The sequence below is a fragment of the Sabethes cyaneus genome, chromosome 1 (assembly GCF_943734655.1).
Source record: "Sabethes cyaneus chromosome 1, idSabCyanKW18_F2, whole genome shotgun sequence".
NCBI lineage: Eukaryota > Metazoa > Arthropoda > Insecta > Diptera > Culicidae > Sabethes > Sabethes cyaneus.
Window position 1 is genome coordinate 142861905 of NC_071353.1, and position 19690 is coordinate 142881594.

Genomic DNA, 19690 nt, shown 5'->3' on the forward strand with positions numbered 1-19690 from the left:
ACCTTTTTGCGTTACAGCTCCTGAAGTCATCGCTCTCGAGGCTTGAAACGTTCGTTGATATCGTTCAATAGAAGGTTTATCTGTTCTTGGAATGTCCTAAGGATGCCTCGCCGAATACACACGGTTTGCTGCTTTTAATACGAGCACGCTTTTACCGTCCGTCACGTTAAGCAACGATCGCACTCATGTTGTGTTGAAGCCTCGGGGTATGATGCTGGCCTAATAAGCCAGCCGTCGTATGTTTGAATCCCGACTGGGAGAGGCTGTTATTGTCAATAGGATCGTAGTAACTGGCCCTGCAATTGTCCTGCACTCTAACAGCTGGCTGCGAAGTCTGTCGTATAAAAACAGAAGGTCAAGTTTCAATAACGGAATGTAGCACCTAGGCTTTGCTTTGTTGTGTTGATGTCTTTCTTAATCAACGGTTTGTTCACTGTTGTTAGACAGTCCCACCGGACGTCATCGCGGTGCCAAATTCAGCCGACACTCGTGCTTCGTATAGTTTTTAATATATTTTTCTCCTTGCATTTTCTTATATACTGAGAGGAAGGTTCTGTTGCATCGTGTAATATATAATATATAATTTTAATAATCAATTATACTTCATATTTGCTGCTTCGCTTCTCAAATACATATGTAAATTATCTTATCAAAAAGAAGGGATCAAATGCTTCAATCCGTTCGGTTACTGAATTAAAAAAAACTGAAACTGAATGTTCATCAGAGAGAGAGAAAAACTACCACGTGTGTTTAAAACAAACCGAGCTGGGAAAGTTAGCCACTGATCGCACTAGTATGGATTGTGTAAATTGAACTAAGCACAGGACGTCTTCAGGATTCTTTTTTTTTTACTTCTTCTTGTTATGGAATTGCTGACTTGCTGCTTTCTACTAATGTGTTGCGTTGTGATTCGCGCGATTTAATGGGGGTTGCTGCCATTTATAAGTAAGACACCGCACCACTTAGCCGTGCTGCGCTGCGCGCGCCCGATTTGTCTACTAAGAGTGAGTTTCGATTTTGTTTTCTTCTTGCTTCTGTTTCACTGAAGTAGCATAACATTTATACTAATGTGTGTGATCGTTAAATATTTAGTAAGTTGCCTTAAGATTTTTTGTTTTTTGATGGAGCTTTCCGTTTGAGTTTGAGGAAACTGCCCGCATCGCATGCATCGTCCTCGTCGTCGTGCGTTTTTGTCGTTTATAATTCGTCCCATTCAAATGAGCTCTATTTTTGTTGTTGTTTTTGAGCGGATCATAGCATAATGCAGTAGCAAACATGCGTCACCGTACCGGGTACCGTGTGCCGATAATGGTAGGTTGTATTTTATGTTTAAAATATTTGTTTTTGATTGACAAAATGATTAAAATTCGTATTTCATTTATCTTCAGTAACAGAGATAGATAATAGTAAATATTTAAAACTAAAATTGCCAATTTAGTTGGCTATCTTTGCCAATAAGGCCTTATTTTGATGCTTTTTTTTTGCTTAAAAAAGATTCTTAAGAGAACAAAACATTTATAGTAAAAAAGCTGCCGTTTTCAGCGTGAATCTTTCTCGTGAATATTGTTCGGAAGCACAAAGTGTGGGGTTAAAAATATATATGTTTTTGTGATATCACTAAAAGCAAATGTAAAACTACCGAAATCGGTCCGTTCCGGCTTGCCGCGCAGCCGATTGATCTTCTACAAATCGGTATCGTACCAGGCGGCCACCTGGTTGTTGTCCTGCGGTGGCGATGGCATCACGTTCAGATGCTCGAAAGTGAGCTCTCCGGCGTCCATTTCGCCGACGTCCATGTCCATCGCGTACGGCGACGTCGGCTGATTGGACGGAGGCCCCCCGGGAACGTTGGCGGCGGCGTTACCCGGCTGGCCGCCTCCGCCGTTGCCGCCGCCTATTTCCAGTCCCTGCATGGAATCTATCGGCAGTGTGTCGTATCCTGTCGAGTGGTAGGGAGCGAAAAACAAAAACGTTATTATTGTGGATGAGAATTTTTAGCAGAATAAGAAAAAAAGTCACACAAAGCTAAGGTGAGAATTATTTAAAAAAAATAAACATAATTTAAACTTACAGGATCAATCATAACAAAAACGTTCAAACGTCAAAGGTTTTTTCAAACTATTCCAAAAAAACACGCCTACTACTGATCAAACAATTCCTGTTCAAAAACAGGTCCCACTTGTTTGGCATTATTTAATTAGGAATGAAAATGTTTTATCAGCACAAACTATGAACGAAATGCTTAAATGAGGGTGAAATTTCTAGATTATAGAAATTAAATCCGAATGATTTATCTTCAATTTTGTGGTGGAATTACAAAAAAATGTGCTCGATACAACTAGTGTGTTCAACATAACCCGCGCAGCGTTGAAGACAGTCACGTTTCTGACAAAATGGTTAAATGGCTTAGGTGGGTGCCCAACCCAACAGGTCGGTCGGTGGTGCTGGTGCAAGTGCCAACCAGTTTCTCCGTGTGGGTGGGGCTGAGTGTGGAAGAATCCGATGAAAATTGATGAAAAACCGAGCAAACGAAAGTGGCAAACGATAAAACGGTGCAAGAAATCAAATGCCAAAGAAAACAAAAATGCAACGGTAACGCAAAACCAATATTCATTAGTTCAATAGTCACCTAGTCGGAAGATTACTTATCGTTCCCCGCTCACGGATGGATGGGAAACGTCGTGACAGTGTATGCGATGTTTACTACTGCTACTACTACTACTACTACTAGTAGGCTGTGTGTGCTCTGCTCTCCGTGGTTGATTGAAACGCTTTTTGTTATGACGTCCTTCATTCATTTTTGGTTTGATTTGTTTGGTTTCTTTGTTTGTTTTGCATGCTTGCTTGCTTTTTTCCCGTCCATTACTTATAAATTGAATACGTTTAAGTCTTTTTATGCTGCTTATTAAAAATGTTTTTTTTTCTTTGTTTTACTTATAGCCTTTTACTTCAACAAACAACTTTTCCGTTTCGTTTTTTTATGAATTACACCATTATTTCATTCATTATTAATTATTTTATTTCCTACCACTTGTTTGCATGTACGGCTAAACGTATATGTAAAAGGGGGCAACGAATGAAAATAGGAAAAAGATCGGTTTTAACATTTTAGTCAAACTGTAAAGGTTGGAGGTTCTCTAGACTCTATCAAAACTTGGGACTTTTTTTTTCAAGGATCAGGAGTTTAACATCAGACAACTAAGTACAGTAGCTCCTATAGGGTCTGCAACTATTGAGTGTGAATAACTTGACTGTATTTTATTAGTAATTATTTGTTAAGAAATTTTTGCTTCTTTAGTGATGATATATGTTAGGCTGGTTTAGCTGAAAGTACACAAAAGAGCAAATGGGAATAGACGATGAAAGAGTTAGTCGGACTGTAGATAGATTTGGGAATGTTATTTGGGTCAGTGGGATTCAATCTGGATTCAATTGAGCGAGGTTCATTGTACAGTAAGCACGTTTGTTAGTACGTCGTCCAAAGCGGCGCCGGTGGAATTCTTAAATTACGATGTCAAAACACGACTACCAAAACCAGCGTAAGAGATGTGGCAGGTTACATACCTTGCTGGAATGCACGACCGCCGTGCGAGCTGTGCACACTGGGAGGCCCTTGTCCGTAGAGACCCTCGTACGCCTGATCAGGCGAAAGGATGTCCTATTTAAACCATATTGCATGTGCGTTTGGTGCCGATTGCGATAGTGATTTTTGGTTCAGGTTGACGATTTTTGGGTGGTGAAGGTGATATTAGAAAAAAAAATAAATAGAAAATAAAAGAAAAAGAAACGAAAAATAGGAATAAATAATTTGTACAAACTGAACTAAGTTGTGAGGAAAATTTAGATAACGTGTAGATACCTTGACTGCCGTTCTGCAGTTGAAGGATATAGTCTAAAAGCAAATTTCCAATCGTTTTTTACAACTAACTAAAATCAATCACTGGCCTGATTAATCGAAAGTTGAAAATCGTCAACAGGTGCGGTCAATGCGAGAGTAGGACACATATCGACAGAAGGGACTTCGGAAAGAACATGACATGACAACACCGTCATCAGAACGCAAAGCGATTGGAAATTATATCGACGCTAGCTACCCATCGCAGACGATATTTACAAACGTGTCCTTCTTTTCAGAGGAAAATTTCTTACCTGCAGGTCCGGTCCCATCCCCAGCTCCCCGTTGTTCCACATGCTGTCGTCGCGGAACACCGGCAGCGTGGTCAGTTCGCTGGAGAACCGTTTCTTGTAGTCCATCGATTTGTCCTCGCTCATCTTGAACAGGACCGCGGCGGCGTAGGTGGCAACGCCTTCGTTAGCCGAGTTGAGCAGTTCGGTTAGCGGTGCGGTAGCCCCCTCGGCTTCGATCATCTCGGCTACTTCCTTGTCGATGGCCAGTTCGCACAGAACGCCGGCCGCCACGCGCTGGAAAGGACGATTTTCGGTTTCGAGTTCGAGAGGAGAAAACGTTAGTCGTCACTCACACAGTCGAATAAGGGAAAGCAACACTCGAGACCGCCCATGCGAGCGAAGCGCATGTGCGGCACCCGGGAATTTTAACAGTAGCATTGACGGGAAACTCTTTGGTCAACAAAAAAAAAAACGCAAAACATACCTGAATATTTTCGATGTCGTTGTAGAATAGTAGTTGCACGAAAATCGGAATCACGTTCTGCTGGCGAATGAGCTGCCGATTGAGATCCTCCTTCGAGAGGATGTGCAAGGCACCGACAGTGCCTTCGACTATTTCCTCCATGCGGACACCGTCAGCGTATGCTCCCGGTGGCTGGGAACCGTTGGTGGCAACCGATGACCGTTGCTAGAAAGAAAATTTATGATTAAAATCGTATCATTTGTCAGACTTAGATAGTGTCGATTATAGTCGAATTTAATTATTTTCTCGTGGAATTGTTGAGAGCAGGGAATCAAAATATCATTGTACATACGCAGAAATAACCGACAAAAACGAAGAGCGATAAACCAGTTATTCTCTGCCTATAAAACAAAGTTATGTAGCAGCCAGAATGTATTATGATAACAAAATAGTAGGACAAATGAATGTCCCTTCACGCCAGTGAGAAAGATAACTTTCGGTGAGAATATATTAACAACTACGATGAACAGCGATAAACAGCTACGGTATCTTGTTGTTTTCCTAACTTTCATGCAATAATGACAAACTTTCATCATATATTGTCGCAATATTTTGAAGTAGGGACAATATCTTTGGCTGTTGTGCGCTAGTGATTTTTGATTCCCTAGTCAAGAGACTGTAAATGCCTGTATTGTTGTTTCGTCTTTCCGTATTTTCCGTACAAAAATGTGTTTTTACAGCGATAAGCATTTTTTTCTATTTTGGAATAATGCCCTATTTTATTGTAATTAGATTTACCCACCGATCCCACAATTTGTTTAGTTTTACTATTAGATGGAGATCAATTTGATTTAAATTTACATTTACATCAATTTTATGACCAATGTTTCGATAAAAAAATAATGCAGGTGGGTAACTACGATTAGATGTCGTGAAAATTATACTCTTTATTCGGCATCGTGCTGTTGTGAAAAGAGTCGTTGTACAATGGTCTATGGAAAACTTTTCGAAAAAAAGACCTTTATTTCACCATAGATTGTAGATTTGATATTTGAAGATAAAAAACGATATTATTATATGGCTTCCAATAGCGTGATGCTTGTTTATGGCACGTGGTTTTTTCTAATAATTTTGGTCATATGAAATAATGCACACCTAATTTGATTAATATTAAGTTGTAAAGGTATGCTAAAAAACCTGTCTAACCCATTGACGAACAAGAGATGAAGTTTCGGGATCTTGATAATGTAATTATTATTTTTTAACCACTTTCAACCAATCGAGCACAAAAATTTAATATTTATGGCTCAATTTTGAAATTTAAATTAATCGTTGCTAAAGGTACTAAAAGAGACAAATGTTTTAGTAATTTAAAGATCGGTTTTGAATGTACATACTCTCAGTTTATTCATATTTCGGCAATTTATCAATCTGTACAAAATATGATCGATTAATGTGAAAAATATATCAACAAATCAACAAAATAAATATGGACTCTATTCTGTAAGTCATGTCGAGTGTCGCTTTGCTCGACTGGTCTGCTTTTGGTATTATGTAAATCATGCGATACGATTTTGTCAACAAGTGACGAGTGATTTTTTTTTATTTTGGGTTTTTCCCGTTGTCTCGGCACTCGACACTCGACAGTGACTAACATAAGGAAACATCACTATGGGTCACAGAGGCCGCCGAACTCCGGTGCGTCTGGTGGGATTAAGTACCACCCAGTTTCACGGCTACGACCAAAGAATTCAATGGCGTTAACAGCTGGGTATAGACTGTTCAATTCATGATTCGCACCTCGGGAGTTGGTGGCGTTGTCCGAGTGCAATCATTCATAATTCATAAACATTCCACGGCCAGCGATTAATCTTCGTAGAGATGTCAGGAAAAGGAAAGCATCGATGCTCAAATCGGAGACAACTTCCAGGTGCACAGTCTTAGTTGCCCTGCAAACGAAGACGGCTACGTACGCCTTGATCAGCATCGGACGACGTCACTCTAGATACTGGTAGGTGCTAGGTAATAGGTTTCTCATTGGGTGATTGACTGTCTTTGGGTTAGCTCGGACGCATTTAACACATCGACGTGTGATGAACTGATGAATCACCCTTTTGGGAGTCAAAATCTTTGACGCAGAGCATTCAGCAGACCTGTTTTTCCGAGGTGAAGAAGCTCGACGTGCATCTGCTGGATGAATCGATGAATTACCGGATCCTTATCGGGTAAGATAACTTGATGGCGACTTTTAAGAGGTAATAGCGAGCGGCCAAGTCGGCCACCAACCAACACGGAACAAACCGTTGGTGTAGATTGTTTGATTTCGTCAGGAAAGTGTGTGTGCTGTACGACGTGGGTGATGTTTTCTGTTTGCATGGTGAAGCTCATGGACAATTATATTTCAGTCTCAGTCCTCGGTTGGTCGGATTCTGTTTGCGGCAATTGTCAGCTAACAAATTGAGGCATAATTACATCGGAGATGGCGGCGGCAGCTTTCAGTTCCGGTAGCGCCTCCTCTGGTATCTTTTCCGGAATAGCAACTTCGTAGCGCACCAACTGAAGGTAAATCGAACCACGCCACCATAGAGTGTTGGTTACCAAATCTTCGGGTTGCTGTCCGCGAGTGATGATATCGGCTGAAGTTAATCCGTCGATTCGGCACGTGTAGAATGGGTGTAATGGCTTATTTGACAGCTTGTAGTCAAAAGCGGACGGGCTCAGTTTTCTGGAAAATGTGATGACTTCAAACTTGTTGGGGTTAAGAAGCATGTGGTTGTCGACACACCTAGGCAAAAGTCGATAGTTCCTCCTGAAGGACAGCGGCGTCGGATAGATTTTCGACTTTCAGCAGGTCGTCAGCAAACAAGAGTCACGGACCTTCAAGCAGGTAGTTGACGTCATTGAAGTAGATAAGGAATATTAAAGGACCAAGATGGCTGCCTTGTGGTATGCCAGAATGAGCAGTGTACGATCGAGAGAGACTGCCCTCAATGTTCACCTGTAAGTGGCGATCGGATAAGTATGAACGGAACCAACGCAGCAACGGAGCTGCGCCAAGCTTATCCAGTTTAGCAATAGCGATTTGGTGGTTCAATTTGTCGAAAGCTACGGAAAGATCAGTGTTAATGACATCTGTTTGCGACCGAGCATCGAAACTATTTATCACGTAGGATGTAAGAGTCAAGAGATTGGTAGTCGTGGAGCGCTTGGGCATAAATCCATGTTGGTTATCAGAGATGTACAGTTTAAAAAATGCAAATACTGGTTCAAACAGGACGAGCTCAAACAGTTTCGAAATTGAGATTAGAGCAGAGATTCCCCGATAGTTATCTACGTTTTTTCCTATTTCCTACGGTCTGAAAGTTTGATATTTCCCATACTTGCTCGACCGGCAACCACTCGACGTTTTCGATGACGAAGGCAGTCAAGACTCCGCCTTCCGTAGCTTTGCGACTGTTGAGCACACTTCGATCACAGCGAAAGACTTCGTAGTTCGGCCCAAATATCTACCGAGAGCACGTACGGTTTCGGTCAGCACAATTATCTCGTACGGACTGTCGGCGCATGCTAGCAGGTAGTCAGGAACACTCGTGTTCATACCACCAACGTTCTGGTAATAGTCGTGAACGGGATGGAGTTTTGAGAGGCCCGATGGCGATGAACTAGAAGCGAAGAACGGATCAACAGTGGGTCTGGGATCAGCGATTTCAAACTTGCCTGGAAGGCGATTTTGGAAGCCCCGTTCCCTGCACCCGTCAGCCCGGCTGGCTGGAAAGGCTCGACTGCGGCGGGGGGGTCGGGGGCGTCCATAATTCCATCTGCAGTGCGTCCCAGTATCACGTTGGGCGAGGAGACATACGGATGTCTGAGGTCACGGTCGTTCTGGTGGAATGTCAGTTCAGCAGTAGGAGTGTCGTCATCAACGTGTCGTTCAGTAAAGACCGATGTCGGATCATGCAAATGCGTAGTACTGGAAACACGGTACGAATCAGTCGCCGGATGTATATTAACAAACGTGTACTTGCCGTGAAGAGAATTTGGGAAGCCCCTTTCCCCACACTCACGCGTAGGACTGGGAACGGAACGACTGATGAACGCTGGCGGCAATAGCGCGACTACGGTGGGGGGTCGGGGGCATCCATAATACTAACAACAGTGGTTTGGAGATGGCAGTAGCGTTGGGCTGACAGAAGTCGGCCAGTGGAAACTCGGTGCAGTCAAGTATCGTCGGTGTTACGGGAACTATGGTCCCTCTACTGCAGAAGTCAGCGATAGAGCTGCAGTCGAAGGGAGTTCTAAAGGGACTGGAGTTAACACCATTGGAGTTACAGATGATGAGCCAGCACCGGAGTTATCATTGTGTCCAACTAAAGGAGTAGCGGGAGGATCGGGAGCAATGGGAGGGCTTTTGCCATACCGCTGAATTCGTTCGCGCATCGTCGAATTCCCTAAATACTATTCCCTGTGGCCAAGTATCTGAGTTCAAGGCCGCATTTTTGTACGCCAGGGGAATACCAACTTTGAAGGAAATGAAGTTGAGCGATTGAAGGTCGACCCCCTTTTTCACCAGTGAAATTACACGAACGGGCTCCTGGTTTTGTAAACCATCTCGAACAAGCCGCTCGACAACCTCAGAGGTCACGGTAGGGTTGAAACGCAGAAGGTACACCCAGAATAGCTTGGGCGGGGTGCTGACCACAAGGTTTTTGGGGTTCTCAACGAGTCTAGTGCCAGTAGTCGGTTTATTCGGGGTTTCCGAGTCACCGCGACGACGTTTAGCAGGACGATCGCGAGCTGGTATTCGCATCGGGTTTACCGCATTGACCTTATCGGCGAGTTTGGCTACCTCGTTATTGTTCCGCACGATTTCGTCTTTTAGCTCCGAGATTCCGCTCATTTGCTTTGCTACGACGGACGATATCACGTTTCCCAGAGACGAAACGGTGCTTTTAAAACGTGCGAATTTCATAAGCCTAACGCATTCATCACACATCCAAAACAAATTGTTGTTTGACCGGACGAATTTAATCAAAGGAGCGTTGAAGCCAGCGTACCGAGTGTGACAGACTTGGTCGCAAAAACCCATGCATCTTAAAAGGACTTCCTCCTTCTTTATCGTTTTCGCACATCGATCGCAAGCGGTACAATCAGCCATTTTGACAACAAAAAAAAACGAAAATCGCGTTAGGTGTGTACCAGTAGGTATGCTCTTAGTTGCGTGCGCGAGTATCGATATTGTGGGTAACGATACGATATCGCCCAATTTATCGGCTGCTGTGCACAATGTAAACAAACAAATCCAGCAAAATACATAGCAGCAAATCACAAAAAATCACTTCGGTTAAATTCCAGTAGCGCTGTTTCGATAATGAAACGGCGAATAAGGCGTTTATTTACACTCAGCACGACTTTATGAACAATAAAACTAACAATAAACATGTATAAAATAGCAAAAACTTTGCGAGAAATCAGACACAAAAACAACCGCCGTTCAGTACAGTGTTGCCTGAACTTTCAATAATGTGGTAGTATATAGAGTATATACGTCATTTTAAATACCTGCAAAAGATATTGCCTACCTCTATTTAGCATTGGAGAGCGAAATGTGATTTTATCTACAATTATTTAAAGAAATAAATGTAACATAATAATGCAATGAAGGCGCATGCTGGCAATTGCAAAACAGCGGACATTTCTGACAAAGAAACAAATGATTCTGATTATTCCCTTAGTCTTGTTCCGATTCCTGGAGCTAAACTAAAGTGACAAGATTATTTCTAGAAGAATGCACAATGTACATATGTGATGGCAATAGAAAATAAAATTGGGTCCATAGTGCATGTCTAAGTTATTTAGAGGCAATTGACTACATATGTATTTTTAAACTGAATGTATGTACTCGATTTAACAATTCTTTGTTAGTAGAGTTCTTCTTTGCAAACAATTTTTAGAGAAATTCTTCTCAAGGGAAGAATTCCTCAGAACGTTTCAACAATCAACTATCAAAAATTAATCAATGCGGGACACCTTCCGGGACACCGGGTCATTATGACATCGCTGATTACTAATGAACAAAGTAACAGAGTTATAAAAGGGCCATAGAAGGGATAGAACTCTAGAAAGACAGCGTTTTCAACTCAAATGGAAAACGTGTTTATTACTTTTAGGTTACAGTTAGAATGCAAGAACAAAGCAACAAAGCGGATAGCTTGGCGTTGCCGTGCTGCTAGTTTAACGGTCGCAACAGATAGCAGTTGTACACTAAACACCAAGCGTCTCCATCGAATCTAAATAAAATGGAATCACGTGGTAATTTTCTTACTTCAGTTTGTGAGGATTCGAAAAAAAATGTTGGAGAGGTAGGGAGAATCCATCTTTGTCGTAAAAAGAATTTTTACATAGTCGTAATCTTTCATTTTCAGAGATTTGGTTTATAAATGAGAGCTCTTATTGACTATGCCACATGACGCTAGGACACTATAGTTACTATATATATAGTTCGGCGGATAGAAAACCAGGTGAATTGGCATCCCTGATTTATGAAATTAAATTTGAAATTATGGTGAAATGTGCAGGTTTTTACGAAAAATAATCACTGGCGGGTGTTGCAAATGACTAGTTCTATGAAAATAAAGTGTGTTTTTTTAACATTACTCCTGCATTTTGGATTTTGAAAAGCTTTTGGCTCCGCTTTTGACGTTTATTTGGCTCCCGATTTTCTATCCGCCGAACTATATATATAGTAACTATATAGGACACGTCGTCAATCCATACATTCATCTCGAATAATTGAAAGTTTTATCCACAAAGACAATTTAAACGGACCAAGAAAGCACTTATACCTAAATAAAAAAAAAGAAATTCATCATGAGCTACTCACCCGCTGCGTATCCTGGAAGGCCTTGAACAGCAACCGCACCAGCAGATGAATGGCGCCATTCTCGCGCAGCGGAGCGGCATTCAGCGGGCACAGTGCCAGGTTTCGAATCAGCCCGATGACAGCCTTGATCAGCGGCCAGCGTGACGGTGGATTAAGTAGCTTCACAATCACCGGCAAGCCGTACCCATTGCGTACGATGTTCTGAGCGGATTCCGACTCCGGGTGGCGTGATGTTAGATGACGCAGAGCGCAGACGGCTGGTTCGGTGATCTCCTCACGATCACCAGCGTTGATGATGGTACCGACCAGGGCTTCCACGCCGCCCACCTGGCATACGGTGACCTTGTTGCGCTGGTTGTTACAAGTCAAATTGGAGAGGATACCGGCGGCACACGTGACAACGTTGACGTCGGATGAACCGAGTACCGTGACCAAACCGGAGAGCAGGGTTTCCAATCCGTCAACTTTAGTGGCGGCATCCGATAGATTACGCAATGTCCACAAACAGTTTTGAACGAGTCGCTGTGATGGATTGCCCAAATGCATGGCTAGGGCTTGCATGCCTCCAGCTTCGACAATAGCTGGCTTGTTGCTAGAGCATACGGACAATACTTTCAGAACACGAGAAGTTGTCCAGAGAAGCTTCTCATAGTCATACGAGCGCATGATGCGGACCAGTTCGTTCGGTCCGGTGGAAGCAAGAATAATCAGTTTACTTTCCTGGTTACCGTAGGCAAGAATTTGTAGGCAATCAGTTACAATGGCCAAAAATTTGACATTGTTGCGCTGCAATAGAGCGACCATTTTTTGCAGACCACCGGCTAGACGAACTGCCATTTTGCTACCATCCTGATGCAGCAGCAGATTATGAAGTGTTGTGATGGCGTAGAACAGTACGGATTCGACCGGTGAGGATAGGAGCTTCACCAGAGCGGGTATCCCTCCGGATTTGAAAATTGCCAGCAAACCTTGACGGTGATGTGATAAATTGTGCAACGTTCCCACGGCTCCCTTGGTCGTTTCCAGATCGTTGCTTTGCGACAGAGCACGCACCAAAGCGGCGACCATTTGTGGGCTGTTCATAATGGCGTGACGTGATGCTTCCTTCTTGGACAACTGGTGGACCATCATCGCGGTTCTGGATACTACGACCTGATCTTCGTCGTTCAACAGCTTAATCAACTCGGGAATTGCCCGAGTGGCCAGATCGGCATCGTCCTGATAGTTAATTAGATTGACCACAGCGTGCTTCAGCATTTGCGATGGTTCGGATAGGCGCTGAACAGCCGTCGGCTGCTGCGGATCGAACTGAGTGGAAGGAAACTCAATACCCTCCTCGAGTGTTTCGGGAAACATGGCCGCACGGACACGCTGCGAGCGGGTCGTGCTCAGCTGTTGGTTCATATCGTCCACCTGGTCCTGGGTGAAGTTCTGCGAAAAACCTTGATCCATGTCGAACATCAGCGGGTCGTCTTCCATATCGTCGTCCTTGCCGCTGAGCGAGGGCACCTGCGTGACCACACCCGATTGGATGCCGGAATCACCCATGTAGGAGTTCTGCTGCCACATCAGTGTTTGCTCCTTTGCCGAGGGCATCGGCATGTCCGATGTGTTGTAGGGGTTGTGTGACACTGAAAGACAAAGAGAACGAAAAAGAAAGCACGGAAAGCAGCGATTAATAATTTATTCGAAAATAGGCAGTCTGGCGATAATGTCTCTATGTTCGGGATTGTCACCGCGTGCGAAATTCTGCATTCATTCATACCTGGATGGGTGGGTGATGGACGGCTTGAGGACTGGATTTCTAGAGCAATTAGTGTTAGATGTTTACCGATATGTTCGATAAGTCTATGATTATGTTTCGCAAATTATATAGAAACTTTGATGTCATAATTTTCTTTTCAGCATGAAATTTGCAGCAACTGACAGGCTGCAAATTAAAGTGTGTTCGTTTGTCATAAATATTCAACTATTGCAACCACCGCGTATCTTGTTTCTTGGAAAAAAGACAACCTGATACGCCTGAATGAAGCGACATTTGCAATGACATTAAGTGCTTGGCATGAATAACAGGTCCTCATTTCAATATATCCTTTGAATTTCATGAGGCGAAAAATGAGAAAGCAATCTTCCCCCTTTTCGAACGCATCAATATCCATTGGTTCTTTACGACGACAGCGATGACGACAACGACAACGACGGAGGCACAAAGGATCCACAAAACGCTTCTTATCGGTTCGGTTTTCCATTGTCGCAAACGGAGCGGACAGGTTGAGCCAGGCCAACATACATATATCTGTTTGTACGCTTCTTCAAACGGAAATGTAAAAAGCGACACAAACAAGCTAAGTAGGATAAGAAGATAATTCTCTCAAGGATACCGCCGCGCCAGCCGGTAACATCAGTGCGGAAAGAGGCCCTCTTTTCGGATTGAATCCGACGTTAAGGTAAGGTAGAATTTTCGCTCGTTTGTCAATGTGCGTTTTGGTGTTTCAGATTGACCAACCCCAATCGTGGGAAGCCCCCTTGGGAGATCGCCTCCCAATGGATAATCTCTTTGTTATTAAATTATTTCCTATTCTTTTGAAACCAGTGCTCGAACAAAGATGATGAAGGGCCGAACGTCTTAAGAGTTGAGGATGTTTGCTTTTCCGAGCGTTTAATCATTGACAAATAAATAATAACAGCCACAGCTCTTGACAATGTCCTTAGACAACTGTGACTGTGACTTGATTTTACCGGAACAGACGGCGATAGCCAGCTTCTTGGCGCCCGGAAGAGGGTGAGCTAATTCTCGTTATAATGTTTGGCTTTTCGCGTCTCTTGACGGCACTCTCCTGCTCGATGATGTGCCTGCTGAAGTGCCACCGTTCGAGACGTTCGGTTTCTTTTGGGTGAACGATTGTATCTGCTAGGGAGCAAGGAAATGGGCATCAGGCCGACCTCCGGCCGAAATCACGATACTATAATTATATAGGATACAATTTGAATTGGTATGATTTTTCCGGTGGTTAAGGCATAATGGTGATGAAATAAATTATTTATATTCCTGTTTGTGGATTAGTAATAGTCCTTCGTAATGGATTGAAGGGAAATCAAAGACATTGAACGCACTTTCATTTAAAAAAAAGTTCTACGAGACTTGCGGACTTGCGAGACTAGTCTTCGACTAATTCGTACAGACTGTCCCTACATATTACTTATTCTATGTTTAAAGGTTATTTTACTAATGTTAAAATCATAGCACTCTGAGATATTGTCAAACTCTCTACAGCAAACATTAAACGGATTATTTTGGGCATATTGAGTACGATACACAGGAAGCCGAAGGAAATGAGGCTGGCGAGTAGGCCTTGGAGGCACGTTGATTGGAACACGGCTCAGCAAGTCGGGGCAGTCGATATTATTGCCAAGAAGGTCGAAAATGTTCATAAAATCGAAACATTCCCGTTTGGAGGTTTCTAGAAAAATAGTAGCCTTGAAATATTTTATATATTGCTTTCACAAGCTTACAGGTTCATGAAGAACTATCCTATTTTGAGAAAATCATTGTTTTTTCATATCAGATCTCGGTTTTACAGACTTTTTCGATTTTTTTGACACTAATCTTGTACTGATCCAATCACGGGAAATGAATGAAAAACTACACCGGCGTGCATACGCTGGCGCACGTGCTCCACCTTCTCTTTGCGATAAGTAAATTAGGTATTTGCGTAAAAATAGCTTCGGTTTCAAGTCAAATTTCTAATTCAGTTACAAATTAAATTTCGAGTTGAGTTTCAAGCCTAATTTAAGGACAATTCCAAGTTTAAATTCAGTTTTAACTTTATTTTTATTAAAGTGGAGGAGCGTTTGGTGAGAAGAATGGTAGACTGGATGAAACTGCGAAACATCGAAATGAGGCCAAAAACATACTGCGTAGTTCAATTTGTAAATGGGACTCTAACCCACACTGTCCCGGTTGGCGCCCGAGTGTTTTGACAATTGAACTATCACACCAAACAACACTCTATATTCGACAGTCTCACACAGGGCTGTCCTACACTCAGTGCACCTATTTTGCTTTTTTAGCTGTAACACCTCAGCCAAACAAAATTCGTAAATGTTATGTATGGGGCATAAGACTGCTGAAATAAGTATTGCTTTATCTTAGTATTTACGGCGCACTCTCACTTCACACTGGGTGGTGCGCAGAAAGCGCTCTTGGTGCACCGCCCAGTATAAACTGTTAACAGTGTTAACGGGGGGAATAGTAAAAGAAAGTAATGAAACAAAGAGTTGATAGGATCCAACAGGTTGCGGAAGAGGATCACTGAAGCATGAAGTAAACCACTATTTTTCACAAAATAAAAGTCCCCTTGATTTTCCTAGCTATTTTGAATATGACGAAGAGAATCTGCTGATTGTTCGGAGTTAATATTTGATATTTTGAGTCGTGATTCGAGGAATGCCAGCAGATATTGGCTGAGAAGAATGCAGCGCGGGTAGAAATGCTGCGTAGAGCCACCCGTCAGAATGTGGAGCGATACAAACAGAAGCGGAGGCAGCAAACCCGGCCCGGACAAGTTGGCCGGCTGTCTGCATCAACTGATTGTCAAGATTTGGGATACGGAACGACTACCAGAGGAGTGGAAAGACGGGGTTATCTGTCCTATCTACAAAAAAGGTGATAAGCCATCATTATCCTGAATGCCGCCTACAAAGTGTTGTCCCAAGTCAGCTTTCATCGACTATCGCCAATAGCCAATAGATTTGTGGGAAGTTGGCCTGGTAACTTGGCTGGCTTCATGGAGGGTCGGTCTACAACGGACCAAATCTTTACCTTGCGGCAGATCCTCCAGAAGTGCCGCGAATTCCGAGTCCCCACGCACCACCTGTTCATCGATTTCAAAGCCGCATATGATAGCGTAAACCGACAAGAGCTATGGAAAATTTTGGACGAAAACGGCTTTCCGGGTAAGCTTACTATACCTATCATGGCTACGATGGAATCTCGGGTGGATTGTCGGACCCATTCGAATCTCGCAGGGGACTTCGACAAGGAGATGGTCTTTCCTGCCTGCTATTCAACATTGCGCTTGAAGGTGTTATAAGACGAGCGGCGATCGAAATGTGGCGCCCAATTTTCAATCAATCAAGTCAATTTATTTGCTTCGCTGACGACGTGGAAGCTGTCGGCAGAACATTTGAGGCGTTGGAAGATCAGTACACCAGACTAAAACGCGAAGCAGAGAAGATTGGATTGAAGAGAAATACGTCTAAAACGAAGTATATGCTGGTGGGCGGGACCGAGTGCGACAGGGCCCGCTTGGGCAGTACCGTGATAATCGACGGGGATGAGTTCGAGGTAGTCGACGAGTTCGTATACCTTGGCTCACTGGCAACAGAGGACAAAAATACCAGCCGTGAGATTAAAAGGCGTATTATCAGCGGAAGTCGGGCCTACTACGGACTCCACAAACACTTGCGGTCGAACAATTTGAGCCCCCGTACAAAGTGCACACTGTACAAAACGCTAATTAGACCGGTTGTCCTCTACGGGCACGAAACGTGGACACTGCTAGAAGAGGACCTATGAGCACTCGGAGTTTTCGAACGGCGGGTGCTAAGAACCATCTTTGGCGGAGTGCAAGAGAACGGTGTATGGAGGCGAAGAATGAACCACGAGCTCGCGCGTCTCTACGGCGAACCAAGTATTCAGAAAGTGGTTAAAGCTGGGCGGATACGTTGGGCAGGACATGTTGCTAGAATGCCGGACAACTATCCTGCAAAAATGGTTTTCCCATCAAATCCGGTAGGAACAAGACGAAGAGGAGCACAGCGAGCGATGTGGCAAGACCAGGTGGAGCGAGATCTGGCGAGCACAAGGTGCCCGCGGAACTGGAAATCAGTTGCCATGGACCGAAATAGATGGAGAAATTATACTGCGCAGGCCTTGTCGTTAGACGTTAGGCCAATTAAGTAAGTAAGTAAGTCGTGATTCAAATTATTTCCACATTTTTGTGGAAGTTGGAAAACTCGTTTATAAATGACAAGCTGATCCGGAAAACTTCGTACTGCTACCAATTGAACCAATGACGTAAATTGTAAATCTCGGATGTACTCAAAGTATAGGCTTAGTTTTATACTTTTTTTTATCAATTTAGCCTTTGAGGGAATGGTTAATTCATTGCTGTGGGAAAGCATTAGTCAGAAATCATGCAGGCTTCATCAGTCTCTGTTTTCGAACTATTTTTTTATTGGGGTAAATATTTGATTACATAAAATACTTTTCAACACTATTAGAATTGCATTATATACTATTATTATGATTTGTTACGACAATTAAGATTATTTAACAGTAGGGATTAAAACCTACATGTAAGGAAAAAAAATCTTAATCTAATATCTAACCTAGCTAACTTACGATCTATAAAGAGACCTAATCATCGCAATAGAGGATTGCAACGATTCTTGTCGGAAACTTGAAATAATTTTGTTTGACATAGCTTCTAGGGTTTCAACACCAGTAAGTCTATGTAATTCTAATGTACTAAACCAAGGAGGGTGCTTCAAAATCATTTTCAAAATTTTATTTTGAATCCTCTGAAGACTCTTCTTCCTTGTAATACAAAAACTTGACCAAATCGGAACCGCATATAACATTGCCGGTCTAAAAATTTGTTTGTAAACCAACAGTTTATATTTCAGGCAAAGTCTAGAATTTCTGTTAATGAGAGGATACAAACATCTCATATATTTATTACATTTTGCTTGTATACTTTCAATGTGGTCTTTAAAATTAAGTTTTTCATCATAAAATAATCCCAAATATTTAACTTGTTCGGACCAACTCAAAGCAACTCATTTTATCTTGATAATATTATTGCTATTTGGTTTGAAGGAAGAAGCTCTTGGCTTATGAGGCAAAACAACTAATTGAGTTTTAGAAGCATTGGGAGAAATTTTCCACTTTTGCAAGTATTTGGAGAAAATGTCCAAGCTTTTCTGCAGTCGACTACATATGACACGAAGACTTTTTGCTTTTACGGAAATGCTTGTATCGTCGCAGAATAACGACTTAGTGCAGCCAGCCGGTAATTCAGGAAGATCATATGTGTATATGTTATACAGGATTGGGCCCAAGATCGAGCCTTGAGGCACACCTGCTTTAACGGGAAATTTATCAGATTTAGAATTCTGATAGACAACCTGTAAAAATCGATCAGTTTAATAATTTTACTAGGGAACACAATATTATGACAATTTAGATTGCATTATCTTTTAAAGAGCAAACAGTATCGTAAGTCTGCTAAATAATTAAAATGTATTTTTACTTTTTCTCTAGAAACTTCAGATCCTTTGAAAACCATTTTAATATGGGACAAATATGCTTTACTTTATATATACTTTCGGTTTTAAAGGTGTGGCTGATTGCGTGTCCTCTGGTTGCAGTATCTCGATCGAACTAAATAATTAAATTTGTTGAGTGAACAAATAGATAAGTCTTCTGAGATTATACGCCCCTTCCATTTCCCTTTTCTAAAGCCTGGAGACTGTGTCTGTAAACTACGTACTTATTATTGGTTGTTATAGACGCCCCGAGTAGTTTTCGTCCATACGTTTTATTATAATTTGTAAGGTGCGTTGTTTTTGGTCGTCCCCCAACTTTTAATAGCCCACGTGGTTCATGGTTGGTCCCATACGGACTAGTTTATATTGTTCTACATGTGTATTGTTCATAGATACGCTACTGTTTATTTATTAGGTATTTAGCTTAACTTTATGGTTCATGCAATTATAATCTTATTAATGTTCATTGTAACTAAACCATCTTTCTAGTAGTTGTTAACTAAACATAAAACTAGATTGAAGAAAAAAACTAAACATTGAAGTATATATTGACAGACTTTGAATCAACGTAATCGCTAAATTGTGTGTATAACAAGCTAAAGAACAAAAACATATGCTTTTTTGGCCCAATTATCTCACCCCGGCTGACGGTATGTGCATATAAGTTAGGTAAACTTCCAAGTGTGCGCATTACCTGAATAACTTTTGAGGCAGTTTTTAAATACCTAGAATTTAAAACATACCTATGGCGGTACTTAAAGGCAATACATCATCAGTCATACATCAGTCAGTTAAAGTTTCTGTCACTTGTGTTAAGAGACATTTTGAGCAGAAGTTCTTCGCTGCAACTGAGATAGATCGTAAGCTATGCGGCCGATGTGTAAACT

General features: G+C 42.2%; 1 protein-coding gene across 1 annotated transcript in view; it reads right to left on the reverse strand.

The window, feature by feature from the left end:
- Positions 1-500: 500 nt before the first annotated feature.
- Positions 501-19690, reverse strand: part of LOC128746280 (armadillo segment polarity protein) — a 67693-nt gene continuing 48503 nt past the window's right edge. The window contains exons 3-7 of the mRNA XM_053843332.1: positions 11472-13102; positions 4613-4816; positions 4150-4422; positions 3565-3658; positions 501-1939 (exon numbers count right to left, since the gene is read on the reverse strand). Coding sequence (XP_053699307.1) covers positions 1683-1939; positions 3565-3658; positions 4150-4422; positions 4613-4816; positions 11472-13102 — 2459 coding nt within the window. The 3' untranslated portion in view covers positions 501-1682. The remainder of the gene's footprint in view (positions 1940-3564; positions 3659-4149; positions 4423-4612; positions 4817-11471; positions 13103-19690) is intronic.